The sequence below is a fragment of the Ranitomeya imitator genome, chromosome 4, assembly GCF_032444005.1.
Source record: "Ranitomeya imitator isolate aRanImi1 chromosome 4, aRanImi1.pri, whole genome shotgun sequence".
Lineage (NCBI taxonomy): Eukaryota > Metazoa > Chordata > Amphibia > Anura > Dendrobatidae > Ranitomeya > Ranitomeya imitator.
Genome location: NC_091285.1, coordinates 14961279 through 14973952, shown reverse-complemented (window position 1 = coordinate 14973952; position 12674 = coordinate 14961279). Strand labels below are relative to the sequence as shown.

At 41.0% G+C, this 12674-nt stretch overlaps 1 protein-coding gene across 4 annotated transcripts in view; it reads left to right on the top strand.

Moving 5' to 3' along the window:
* The window catches only part of LOC138675135 (aldo-keto reductase family 1 member C1-like), a 51351-nt gene extending 42642 nt beyond the window's left edge, over positions 1–8709 (top strand). For 2 of the 4 annotated variants that reach the window (XM_069763127.1, XM_069763128.1), the window contains exons 7-9: positions 7609–7774; positions 7855–7937; positions 8156–8709. In XM_069763127.1, coding sequence (XP_069619228.1) covers positions 7609–7774; positions 7855–7937; positions 8156–8198 — 292 coding nt within the window. In that variant the 3' untranslated portion in view covers positions 8199–8709. The remainder of the gene's footprint in view (positions 1–7608; positions 7775–7854; positions 7938–8155) is intronic. The other 2 variants (XM_069763129.1, XM_069763130.1) reach the window with 1 other exon arrangement.
* Positions 8710–12674: the final 3965 nt, after the last annotated feature.

Here is a 12674-nt window from a genome sequence, read left to right as displayed (position 1 = left end):
AATAAAAAAATAAACATATACTCACCTTTCCGAAGGCCCCTTGTAGTCCACGGCAGCTTGAGGTCCCAGGGTTGGTGTCAGAGCGCATGACCTGTGATGATGTCACGGTCACATGACCGTGACGTCATGGCAGGTCCTTCTGCCATAACATCTTTGCCACTGGAAACTGCAGCGGAAGATGGCGGCCGGCGGGAGCGGGTCAGCGGACTATGGAGGGTGAGTATAGCAGGTTTATTTTATTTTTAACATTAAATTTTTTACTATTGATGCCGCATAGGCAGCGTCAGTAGTAAAAATTTGGGGACACACAGGGGTAATAGCGGCGGTAACGGAGTTCGTTACCCGTGGCATAACGCGATCCGTTACCGCCGGCATTAACCCTGTGTTAGCGGTGACCGGAGGGGAGTATGCGGGCGACAGGCACTGACTGCGGGGAGTAAGGAGCGGCCATTTTTTTCCGGACTGTGCCCGTCGCTGATTGGTCTCGGCAGCCATGACAGGCAGCTGCCGAGACCAATCAGCGAATGAATAACCGTGACAGAAGGACAGACAGACGGAAGTGACCCTTAGACAATTATATAGTAGACTAGATGCTGGCCCGATTCTAACGCATCGGGTATTCTAGAATATGCATGTCCACGTAGTATATTGCCCAGCCACGTAGTATATTGCCCAGCAACGTAGTATATTGCACAGCCCACGTAGTATATTGCCCAGCCACGAAGTATATTGCCCAGCCACGTAGTATATTGCCCAGCCACGTAGTATATTGCCCAGCTACGTAGTATATTGCCCATTCATGTAGTATATTGCCCAGCCACATAGTATATTGCAGAGTTACATAGTATATTATCCAGCCACGTAGTATATTGCCCAGCTACGTAGTATATTGCCCAGTCACGTAGTATATTGCCCAGTCACGTAGTATATTGCCCAGTCACATAGTATATTGCCCAGTCACATAGTATATTGCAGAGTTACGTAGTATATTACCCAGTCACGTAGTATATTGCCCAGCTACGTAGTATATTGTCCAGTCACGTAGTATATTGCCCAGTCACGTAGTATATTGCCCAGTCACATAGTATATTGCCCAGTCACATAGTATATTGCCCAGCTAAGTAGTATATTGCCCAGCCACATAGTATATTGCCCAGTCACGTAGTATATTGCCCAGTCACGTAGTATATTGCCCAATCACGTAGTATATTGCCCAGCCACGTAGTATGTTGCACAGCCCACGTAGTATATTGCCCAGCCACGTAGTATATTGCCCAACCACGTAGTATATTGACCAGTCACGTAGTATATTGCCCAGTCACTTAGTATATTGCCCAGCCACGTAGTATATTGCCCAGTGACGTAGTATATTGCCCAGCCTCGTAGTATATTGCCCAGTCACGTAGTATATTGCCCAGTCATGTAGTATATTGCCCAGTGACGTAGTATACAGCACAGAGCCACATAGTATATTGCCCAGTCACGTAGTATATTGCCCAGTCACGTAGTATATTGCCCAGCCACGTAGTATATTGCCCAGCCACGTAGTATATTGCCCAGTCACGTAGTATATTGCCCAGTCACGTAGTATATTGCCCAGTGACGTAGTATACAGCACAGAGCCACGTAGTATATTGCACAGCGACGTAGTATACAGCACAGAGCCACATAGTATATTGCCCAGCCACGCAGTATATTGCCCAGTCACGTAGTATATTGCCCAGCCACGTAGTATATTGCCCAGCCACGTAGTATGTTGCACAGCCCACGTAGTATATTGCCCAGCCACGTAGTATATTGCCCAACCACGTAGTATATTGCCCAGTCACGTAGCATATTGCCCAGTCACGTAGTATATTGCCCAGTCACGTAGTATATTGCCCAGCCACGTAGTATATTGCCCAGTCACATAGTATATTGCCCAGTCACGTAGTATACAGCACAGAGCCACGTAGTATATTGCACAGCGACGTAGTATACAGCACAGAGCCACATAGTATATTGCCCAGCCACGCAGTATATTGCCCAGTCACGTAGTATATTGCCCAGCCACGTAGTATATTGCCCAGCCACGTAGTATGTTTAACAGCCCACGTAGTATATTGCCCAGCCACGTAGTATATTGCCCAACCACGTAGTATATTGCCCAGTCACGTAGTATATTGCCCAGCCACTTAGTATATTGCCCAGTGACGTAGTATATTGCCCAGCCTCGTAGTATATTGCCCAGTCACGTAGTATATTGTCCAGCCTCGTAGTATATTGCCCAGTCACGTAGTATATTGCCCAGCCACGTAGTATATTGCCCAGTCACGTAGTATATTGCCCAGTCACGTAGTATATTGCCCAGCCATGTAGTATATTGCCCAGTCACGTAGTATATTGCCCAGTCACGTAGTATACAGCACAGAGCCACGTAGTATATTGCACAGCGACGTAGTATACAGCACAGAGCCACATAGTATATTGCCCAGCCACGTAGTATATTGGCCAGTCACGTAGTATATTGCCCAGCCACGTATATCACAGGTTAAAAAATAAAAAATAAACATATACTCACCTTCCGAGGGCCCCTTGAAGTTCGGTCACATGACCGTGACGTCATGGCAGGTCCTTCTTGCGCAGGCGCGCAGGACCTGTGATGACGTTGTGATCACATGACCGTGACGTAATGGCAGGTCCTTCTCCCATACCATCCTTGGCACCGGAACCTGCCGCTTGCATGGAGTGGTCACCGGAGCATCGCAAAAGGTGAGTATATAATGATTTTTTTTTTAAATTATTTTTAACATTAATACTGCCCCCTATGTACAAGAATATAACTATTATAATACTGCCCCCTATGTACAAGAATATAATTACTATAATACTGCCCCTATGTACAAGAATATAACTACTATAACCCCTTTCTGACATTAGACGTACTATCCCGTCGAGGTGGGGTGGGCCCGTATGACCACCGACGGGATAGTACGTCATATGCGATCGGCCGCGCCCACGGGGGGAGCGCGGCCGATCGCGGCCGGGTGTCAGCTGACTATCGCAGCTGACATCCGGCACTATGTGCCAGGAGCGGACACGGACACATTAACCCCCGGCACACTGCGATCAAACATGATCGCAGTGTGCCTGCGGTATAGGGAAGCATCGCGCAGGGAGGGGGCTCCCTGCGTGCTTCCCTGAGACCCCCGGAGCAACCCGATGTGATCGCGTTGCTCCGAGGGTCTCTTACCTCCTCCTCCCTGCAGCAGGCCCGGATCCAAAATGGTCGCTGCATCCGGGTCCTGCAGGGAGGTCGCTTCACAGCGCCTGCTCAGAGCCTGGAGCCTGGAGCTGTGCACGTCAGATTGCTGATCTGACACAGTACACAGCAAAGTGTCAGATCAGCGATCTTACACTATAACATGAAATCCCCCCCGGAGCAATGTTATAGTGTAAAAAAAAAATATTCACATGTGTAAAAAAAATTTAAAAAAAATTCCAAAGAAAAATTCCCCCCCCCAAAATATATATATTGTTCCTATAAATACATTTCTTTATCTAAATAAAAAAAAAACAATAAAAGTACACATATTTAGTATCACCGCGTCCGTAATGACCCAACCTATAAAACTGTCCCACTAGTAAACCCGTTCAGTGAACACCGTAAAAAAAAAAAAAAAAGGCAAAAAACGCTTTATTATCATACCGCCAAACAGAAAGTGGAATAACACGCGATCAAAAAGACGGATATAAATAACCATGGTACCGCTGAAAATGTCATCTTGTCCCGCAAAAAACCAGCCGACATACAGCGTCATCAAAGAAAAAAGAAAAAAGTTACAGCCCTCAGAATAAAGCGATGCAAAAATAATTATTTTTTTCTATAAAATAGTTTTTATCGTATAAAAGCGCCAAAACATAAAAATATGATATAAATGAGATATTGCTGTAATCGTACTGCCCCAAAGAATAAAACTGCTTTATCCATTTTACCAAACGCAGAACGGTATTAACGCCCCCCCAAAAGAAATTCATGAATAGCTGTTTTTTGGTCATTCTGCCTCACAAAAATCAGAATAAAAAGCGATAAAAAAAAGTCACGTGCCCGAAAATGTTACCAATAAAAACGTCAACTCGTCCCGCAAAAAAGAAGATCTCACATGACTATGTGGACCAAAATATGGAAAAATTATAGTTCTCAAAATGTGGTAACGCAAAAAAATATTTTTTGCAATAAAAAGCATCGTGTGTGACGGCTGCCAATCATAAAAACCCGCTATAAAAGTAAATTAAACCCCCTTCATCACCCCCTTAGTTAAGGAAAAATTTAAAAAATGTATTTATTTCCATTTTCCCGTCAGGGTTAGGGTTGGGGCTAGGGTTAGGGCTAGGGTTAGGGCTACAGTTAGGGTTAGGGCTACAGTTAGGGTTGCGGCTAAAGTTAGGGTTAGGGTTTGGATTACATTTACGGTTGGGGATAGGGTTGGGATTAGGGTTAGGGGTGTGTCTGGGTTAGAGGTGTGGTTAGGGTTACCATTGGGATTAGAGTTAGGGGTGTGTTTGGATTAGGGTTTCAGTTATAATTGGGGGGTTTCCACTGTTTAGGCACATCAGGGGCTCTCCAAATGTGACATGGCGTCCGATCTCAATTCCAGCCAATTCTGCGTTGAAAAAGTAAAACAGTGCTTCTTCCCTTCCGAGCTCTCCCATGCGCCCAAACGGTGGTTCCCCCCCACATATAGGGTATCAGCGTACTCAAGACAAATTGGACAACAACTTTTGAAGTCCAATTTCAACTGTTACCCTTGGTAAAATACAAAACTGGGGGCTAAAATATAATTTTTGTGGAAAAAAAAGATTTTTTATTTTCACGGCTCTGCGTTATAAACTGTAGTGAAACACTTGAGGGTTCAAAGCTCTCACAACACATCTAGATGAGTTTCTTAGGGGGTCTACTTTCCAAATTGGTGTCACTTGTGGGGGGTTTCAATGTTTAGGTACATTAGGGGCTCTTTGCATTGAAAAGTCAAACGGCGCTCCTTCCCTTCCGAGCTCTCCCATGCGCCCAAACAGTGGTTAACTCACACATATGGGATATCAGCGTACTCAAGACAAATTAGACAACAACTTTTGGGGTCCAGTGTCTTTTCTTATCCTTGGAAAAATAAATATTGGGGGCAAAAAGATCATTTTTGTGAAAAAATATGATTTGTTATTTTTACGGCTCTGCATTATAAACTTCTGTGAATCACTTAATGGGTCAAAGTGCTCAACACACATCTAGATAAGTTCCTTAGGGGGTATACTTTCCAAAATGGTGTCACTTGTGGGGGGTTTCAATGTTTAGGCACATCAGTGGCTCTCCAAATGCAACATGGCGTCTCATCTCAATTCCAGTCAATTTTGCATTGAAAAGTCAAATGGCGCTCCTTCGCTTCTGAGCTCTGCCATGCGCCCAAACAGTGGTTTACCCCCACATATGGGGTATCGGCATACTCAGGACAAATTGTACAACAACTTTTGGGGTCCATTTTCTCCTGTTACCCTTGGTAAAATAGAACAAATTGGAGCTGAAGAAAATTTTTTGTGAAAAAAAGTTAAATGTTCATTTTTATTTAAACATTCCAAAAATTCCTGTGAAACACCAGAAGGGTTAATAAACTCATTGATTGTGGTTTTGCGCACCTTGAGGGGTGCAGTTTTTAGAATGGTGTCACACTTGGTTATTTTCTATCATATAGACCCCTCAAAATGACTTCAAATGAGATGAGGTCCCTAAAAAATGGTGTTGTAAAAATGAGAAATTGCTGGTCAAATAATAACCCTTAACTCCCTAACAAAAAAAACATTTTGGTTCCAAAATTGTGCTGATGTAAAGAAGACATGTGGGAAATGTTACTTATTAAGTATTTTGTGTGACATATCTCTGTGATTTAATTGCATAAAAATTCAAAGTTGGAAAATTGTAAAATTTTCAACATTTTTGCCAAATTTCCATTTTTTTCACAAATAAACGCAGGTAATATAAAAGAAATGTTACAACTATCATGAAGTACAATATGTTACGAGAAAATAATGTCAGAATCACCAGGATCCGTTGAAGCGTTCCAGAGTTATAACCACATAAAGGGACAGTGGTCAGAATTGTAAAAATTGGCCTGGTCATTAACGTGCAAACCACCCTTGGGGGTAAAGGGGTTAATACTGCTCCTATGTACAAGAATATAACTACTACAATACTGCCCCCTATGTACAAGAACATAACTACTATAATACTGCCCCTATGTACAAGAACATAACTACTATAATACTGCTCCTATGTACAAGAACATAACTACTATAATACTGCTCCTATGTACAAGAATATAACTACTGTAATACTGCCCCCTATGTACAAGAATATAACTACTATAATACTGCTCCTATGTACAAGAACATAACTACTATAATACTGCCCCTATGTACAAGAATATAACTACTATAATACTGCCCCTATGTACAAGAATATAACTACTATAATACTGCTCCTATGTACAAGAATATAACTACTATAATACTGCCCCTATGTACAAGAATGTAACTACTATAATACTGCCCCTATGTAAAAGAATAAAACTACTATAACAGTGCACTTATGTTCAACAATATACTATAATACTGCTCCCTATGTGCAAGAATATAACTACTATAATACTGCCCCTATGTACATGAATATAACTACTATAACACTGCTCCTATGTACAAGAATATAACTACTATAATACTGCTCCTATGTACAAGACTATAACTACTATAGTACTGCTCCTATGTACAAGAATATAACTAGTATAATACTGCCCCTACCTACAAGATTATAACTACTATAATACTGCTCCCTATGTACAAGAATATAACTACTATAATACTGCCCCTATGTACATGAATATAACTACTATAATACTGCTCCCTATGTACAAGAATATAACTACTATAATACTGCTCCTATGTACAAGAATATATCTACTATAATACTGCCCCTATGTACATGAATATAACTACTATAATACTGCCCCTATGTACAAGAATATAAATACTATAATACTGCTCCTATGTACAAGAATATATCTACTATAATACTGCCCCCTATGTACAGGAATATAACTACTATAATACTGCCCCTATGTACAATAATATACTGTATCTATTATAATACTGCCCCCTATGTACAAGAATGTAACTACTATAATACTGCCCCTATGTACAAGAGTATAACTACTATAATACTGCCCCCTGTGTACAAGAATATAACTAATATAATACTGCTCCTATGTACAAGAATATAGCTACTATAATACTGCCCCTATGTGCAAAATATAACAACTTGCTTCATTATTTTTCACATCATGTCTCATGTAATAGTGACTATCATGTGATAGTAGTAACAGTATCCTCCATAATATGCACATGATAGAATTACATATAATGCTGATATAATGGTGTCATTCACAGAATGAGACATCACTGATCGCCATATAATGACTATTTTTTTGTGCATTTTGGAACACGCTAAACCAATGTGCTTGTTTTTTTTCCTTTCACCAAAATTTTAGGAAAAGTGTGAGATTTAGTTTATTTTCTTCCTGACAGGAATTATCATAATTTCCCCAAAGTTCTTGAAGACCCCGTTTTAAATACAGTCGCTAAGAAGCTGAACCGCTCTCCTGCGCAGGTGGCCCTGAGATATGTGTTACAGAGGGGATGTGTCGTCTTGGCAAAAAGCTTCAGCCCTGAGAGGATCAAGGAAAACTTCCAGGTAAATGAAGAAATTTAAAATTTCAATAATTTCCTTCCTCTTAAAAATAATCTATATTTTTTATTACTTATCACTTAAAGGTTTGTGACTTTGACTTGAGTGATGAAGACATGAAATCTCTAGATGAAGTCAATAAAGACATGCGTTACATGACTACCGATTCGTAAGAACCTTCTAGTTTCCAAGAACATATCTATTATTATTATTCAGTCCGCAATTAATGCGGCCCGAACCGCTGCACGCACAGACTCCAGTTAATTTTTTTTTTTACATTCACTTTTATTTATTAATATTTTTACAATTTTATTTTAATGTACTTGTATTTATTATCTTTTATTTTATGACCTTACTTTCCTTTTATCTTCTATTTTTTTGTTTTAGCTGGAAAGAAAGTCCTAAGTATCCATATGACGATGAGTTTTAAGAACATTGGCCAATTTCTCTGGATTCATCCTTATAACCCCGGTGTCTTATTATCTTAGTCTAGCAAATTCCCATCTACAGAAAATAAACTATCTATCATATTGATTCTGACTGCTGCAGCGCTTATTATGGCTCAGATTTGAAATTATAGCACATAGATACATTTTAACATAGAATGAAAAATTCTAAGGCTGAGTACAGATCCTGCAATAACACAGCAAAAGCTCTTTATGTTTTAAGTCAAAAGTAAAACATTCTTCTTTATCTTGGAATAAAATAAATTTTGTGTCCAATTTAATTTGAAAGTGTCATCTCTTGAAAAGATTTGCTAATACCCAGCTAACCAATCAAAAACTAATTATGTATTTCAATACCTTTAATCTTAAAATTCTGTTTCAGTTTCATTGTTTTCAGTCTTTCATATGGCTGTCAAATAGCTGAGAATATGTAGCGGCATCTGTGGTCGTGCCCATAGCGGTCCCTTAGCTTTTAATTAAATATTCTTAAATTTATATGAATGTATGTGTTATTATTTTAGTTTAAAATACTATTTTCTGCTGTTTTCCACCATGTAAGTTTCAGTTTTACTGTTCTTGCTTTAAATATGATATATGAAGCGAAACAAATAAAATAAAACATCATCATCATCATCAGTATCAAGATATTATGACATGAGAGTGTCCCCAAGGTCAGCTTTGTAACAGTGCATACAATAGTCCTTCAATTCTGATCAGTACAATCTCTCACATGTTTCTTCTGTTTACTATTTTTTAGTATTTCTGGTTGATAAAATAGCCAACTGTAGAATTTACCAGTGCGGAATATAACCCCTTTCCATAATACTACGCCCACATCGAACTCCCTCTTTTTTAAGTGGGCTCTGGCAGTGAGCCCACATCTTTCCTGCCACATGTCAGTTGTTTTGAATAGCTGACATGTGCCCGGAACATCCGCGGGTGGAATCATGATCCACCCGCGGCTATTAACCCGTTCAATTCTGCTGTCAAATGCTGACAGTGGCATTTAACATGCATTCCCAGGAATCGCATTGAAAATCTGCCCATCGGTGGCCAAAAGTGAAAAAAAAGTTTTTAAAAATATTTAAAAAAATAGAAGTTCAAATCACCCCCCTTTCGCTTCATTTAAAATAAAACAATAAAAAAATCCAGCATACATATATTTGGTATTGCCACATTCAGAATCATCTGAACTATCAATAAATTAGGATTAACCTGATCGCTAAACGGCGTAATGAGAAAAAAATCAAAATGCCAGAATTGCGTTTTTTTGGTCGCCACGACATTGCATTCAAATGTGATAACTGGCTATCAAACGATCGTATCTGCACCAACATGGTATCATTAAAAACGTCAGCTCAGTGCGCAAAAAAACAGGTTGTCACCTAACCCGAGATCATGAAAAATAGAGAAGCTAAGGGTATCAGAAAATCGCACAATTTTTTTTTTTTTTTTAACAAAGCCTGTAATTGTTTTTCATTACATAGCTAAAAAAGAACCTAGACATGTTTGGTATCTAAGAACTCGTAATGACCCGGAAAATCATAATAGCAGGTCAGTTTTAGCATATAGTGAACCTTGTAAAAAAAGCAAAACAAAAAACAAGTGTGGGATTGCATTTTTTTTGCAATTTCACCGCACTTTGAATTTTTTTCCCCGTTTTCCAGGACACAATATGTTAAAACCAATGATGTTGTTCAAAAGTACAACTCCAGTAAAAAAACAAGCCCTCACATGGCCATATTGACGGAAAAATAAAAAGTTACGCTCTGGGAAGGAGGGGAGCGAAAAACGAAAACGCAAAACCAAAAGTACCTCCGTCATGAAGGGGTTAAAGTATACGTCAAATTTTTCAAAATGATCCGATATTTAAATTGTAAATTTTCTTCATGTCTTTTAGTAAGTTCTTAAATTCCACACTACTGGCTGCAATTATTTCCTTCCTGTAAAATATAAGCTCCTTGCATTGTGTTTTGATGTCATGAGATCGTAAGGACAGTAAAGCACAACAGGCTCCCAGGTGTATCTGCATGTTCCCATAAACCGTATCACCCTCACACTTTTCCTGTTAAGTGCCTGTATTTCGATGTCAGTGGTTTCACCCCATGGACAATGTCATATGGCTGTATGGCAGCTACAATTATTCACATGCAATGTGGCTGCAATATAATATATACAGATTTCTCAAAAAAAGAAAAGGGAAAACTAAAATACCGCATCCTAGATATCACTAAAAAACAATTTCAGTTGCAAACCTTTGTTTAGTACATAGTGGAACACGTTGAGAACAATAAAACATAAAAATGATCAATGTAAATAAAAAGTAATATCCCATGAAGGTCTGTATTTGGAATGGTACACAAAATCAAAGCGGAGAATCAAATTACAGGCTTCAGTGGAAAAGCCTCAGGACAAGGAAATGATGCTCAGTAGTGTGTGTGGCCTCCACGTGCCGGTATGACCTCTCCACAATGCCTGGGCATGCTCTTGATAAGGCGGAATATATTCTCCTGAGGGATGATCTTTTGATTAAATTAGTTGTCTAAGGAGGTTTTGGTACACCATAGATGGTTCTTTTTGTGTAATAAATAAGTACCGTAATTAACTACACAAGACTCACTGTTAAGGTACCTTCACACATAACGATATTGTTAACGATATCGTTGCTTTTTGTGACGTAGCAACGATATCGTTAAGGAAATCGTTCTGTGTGACAGCGACCAACGATCAGGCCCCTGCTGGGAGATTGTTGGTCGCTGAATAAAGTCCAGAACTTTATTTCGTCGCTGGACTCCTGCTGACATCGCTGGATCGGCGTGTGTGACACCGATCCAGCGATGTCTTCACTGGTAACCAGGGTAAACATCGGGTAACTAAGCGCAGGGCCGCGCTTAGTAACCCGATGTTTACCCTGGTTACCATCCTAAAAGTAAAAAACAAACAAACAGTACATACTTACCTACAGCCGTCTGTCCTCCAGCGCTGTGCTCTGCACTCCTCCTGTACTGGCTGTGAGCGTCGGTCAGCCGGAAAGCAGAGCGGTGACGTCACCGCTCTGCTTTCCGGCCGCTGTGCTCACAGCCAGTACAGGAGGAGTGCAGAGCACAGCGCTGGAGGACAGACGGCTGTAGGTAAGTATGTACTGTTTGTTTGTTTTTTACTTTTAGGATGGTAACCAGGGTAAACATCGGGTTACTAAGCGCGGCCATGCGCTTAGTTACCCGATGTTTACCCTGGTTACCGGCATCGTTGGTCGCTGGAGAGCGGTCTGTGTGACAGCTCTCCAGCGACCAAACAGCGACGCTGCAGCGATCCGGATCGTTGTCAGTATCGCTGCAGCGTCGCTTAATGTGAAGGGGCCTTTAGTCTGTCTGTCTGCTATTTCATCTTTCCTTTCTGCTCGCTTTCTAAAACCGAACATGGACAAAACAAAATTCATCATCTTTCCCCCACCTCACTCCACCCCTCCTATCCATCAATGCCAATGGCTGCTCACTTTCCCTGGTTCCGCACGCTCGGTGCCTCGGGGTGATCCTCAACTCTGCCCTCTCTTTCAAGCCAGATATCCAAGTCATTGCTTCCTTCTGCCAATTCCAACTCAAAAACATTTCCCGGATCCGTGCATTCCTTGACCATGAAACCACAAAAACACTAGTACGTGCCCTTTTCATCTCCTACCTCGACTACTAAAACCTCTAACTCTCTGGTCTCCCCTCTAGAACTTTGGCACCACTCCAATCCATCCTAAACTCTGCTGCACGACTAATCCACCTGTCTCCCCGTTATTCCCCAGCCTCTCCTCTCTGCCAGGCCCTTCATTGGTTTCCTATTGTCCAGAGTCTCCAGTTCAAAACCCTAACTATGACATACAAAGCCATCCACAACCTGTCTCCTCCATACATCTGTGACATGGTCTCCCTACTTACCTACACGCAACCTTTGATCCTCTCATGATCTCCTTCTCTACTCCCCTCTCATCTCTTCCTCCCAAAACCGCATACAAGATTTCTCCTGTGCTTCCTGCATACTCTGGAACTCTGTTATGACCTGGTGGTCAGGACAATAATGGACCTGGAGGTTAAGAGCACACGGAATGACCTGATAGTTACTGATAATAAAGGACGAGCTCTGGGACGTGGGAACTCTGCTGACCGCAATCCCTAATCCTATCAAACACACTAGAAATAGCCGTGGATTGCGCCTAACGCTCCCTATGCAACTCGGCACAGCCTAAGGAACTAGCTAGCCCTGAAGATAGAAAAATAAAGCCTACCTTGCCTCAGAGAAATTCCCCAAAGGAAAAGGCAGCCCCCCACATATAATGACTGTGAGTAAAGATGAAAATACAAACACAGAGATGAAATAGATTTAGCAAAGTGAGGCCCGACTTACTGAACAGACCGAGGATAGGAAAGGTTACTTTGCGGTCAGCACAAAAACCTACAAAAAGACCACGCAGA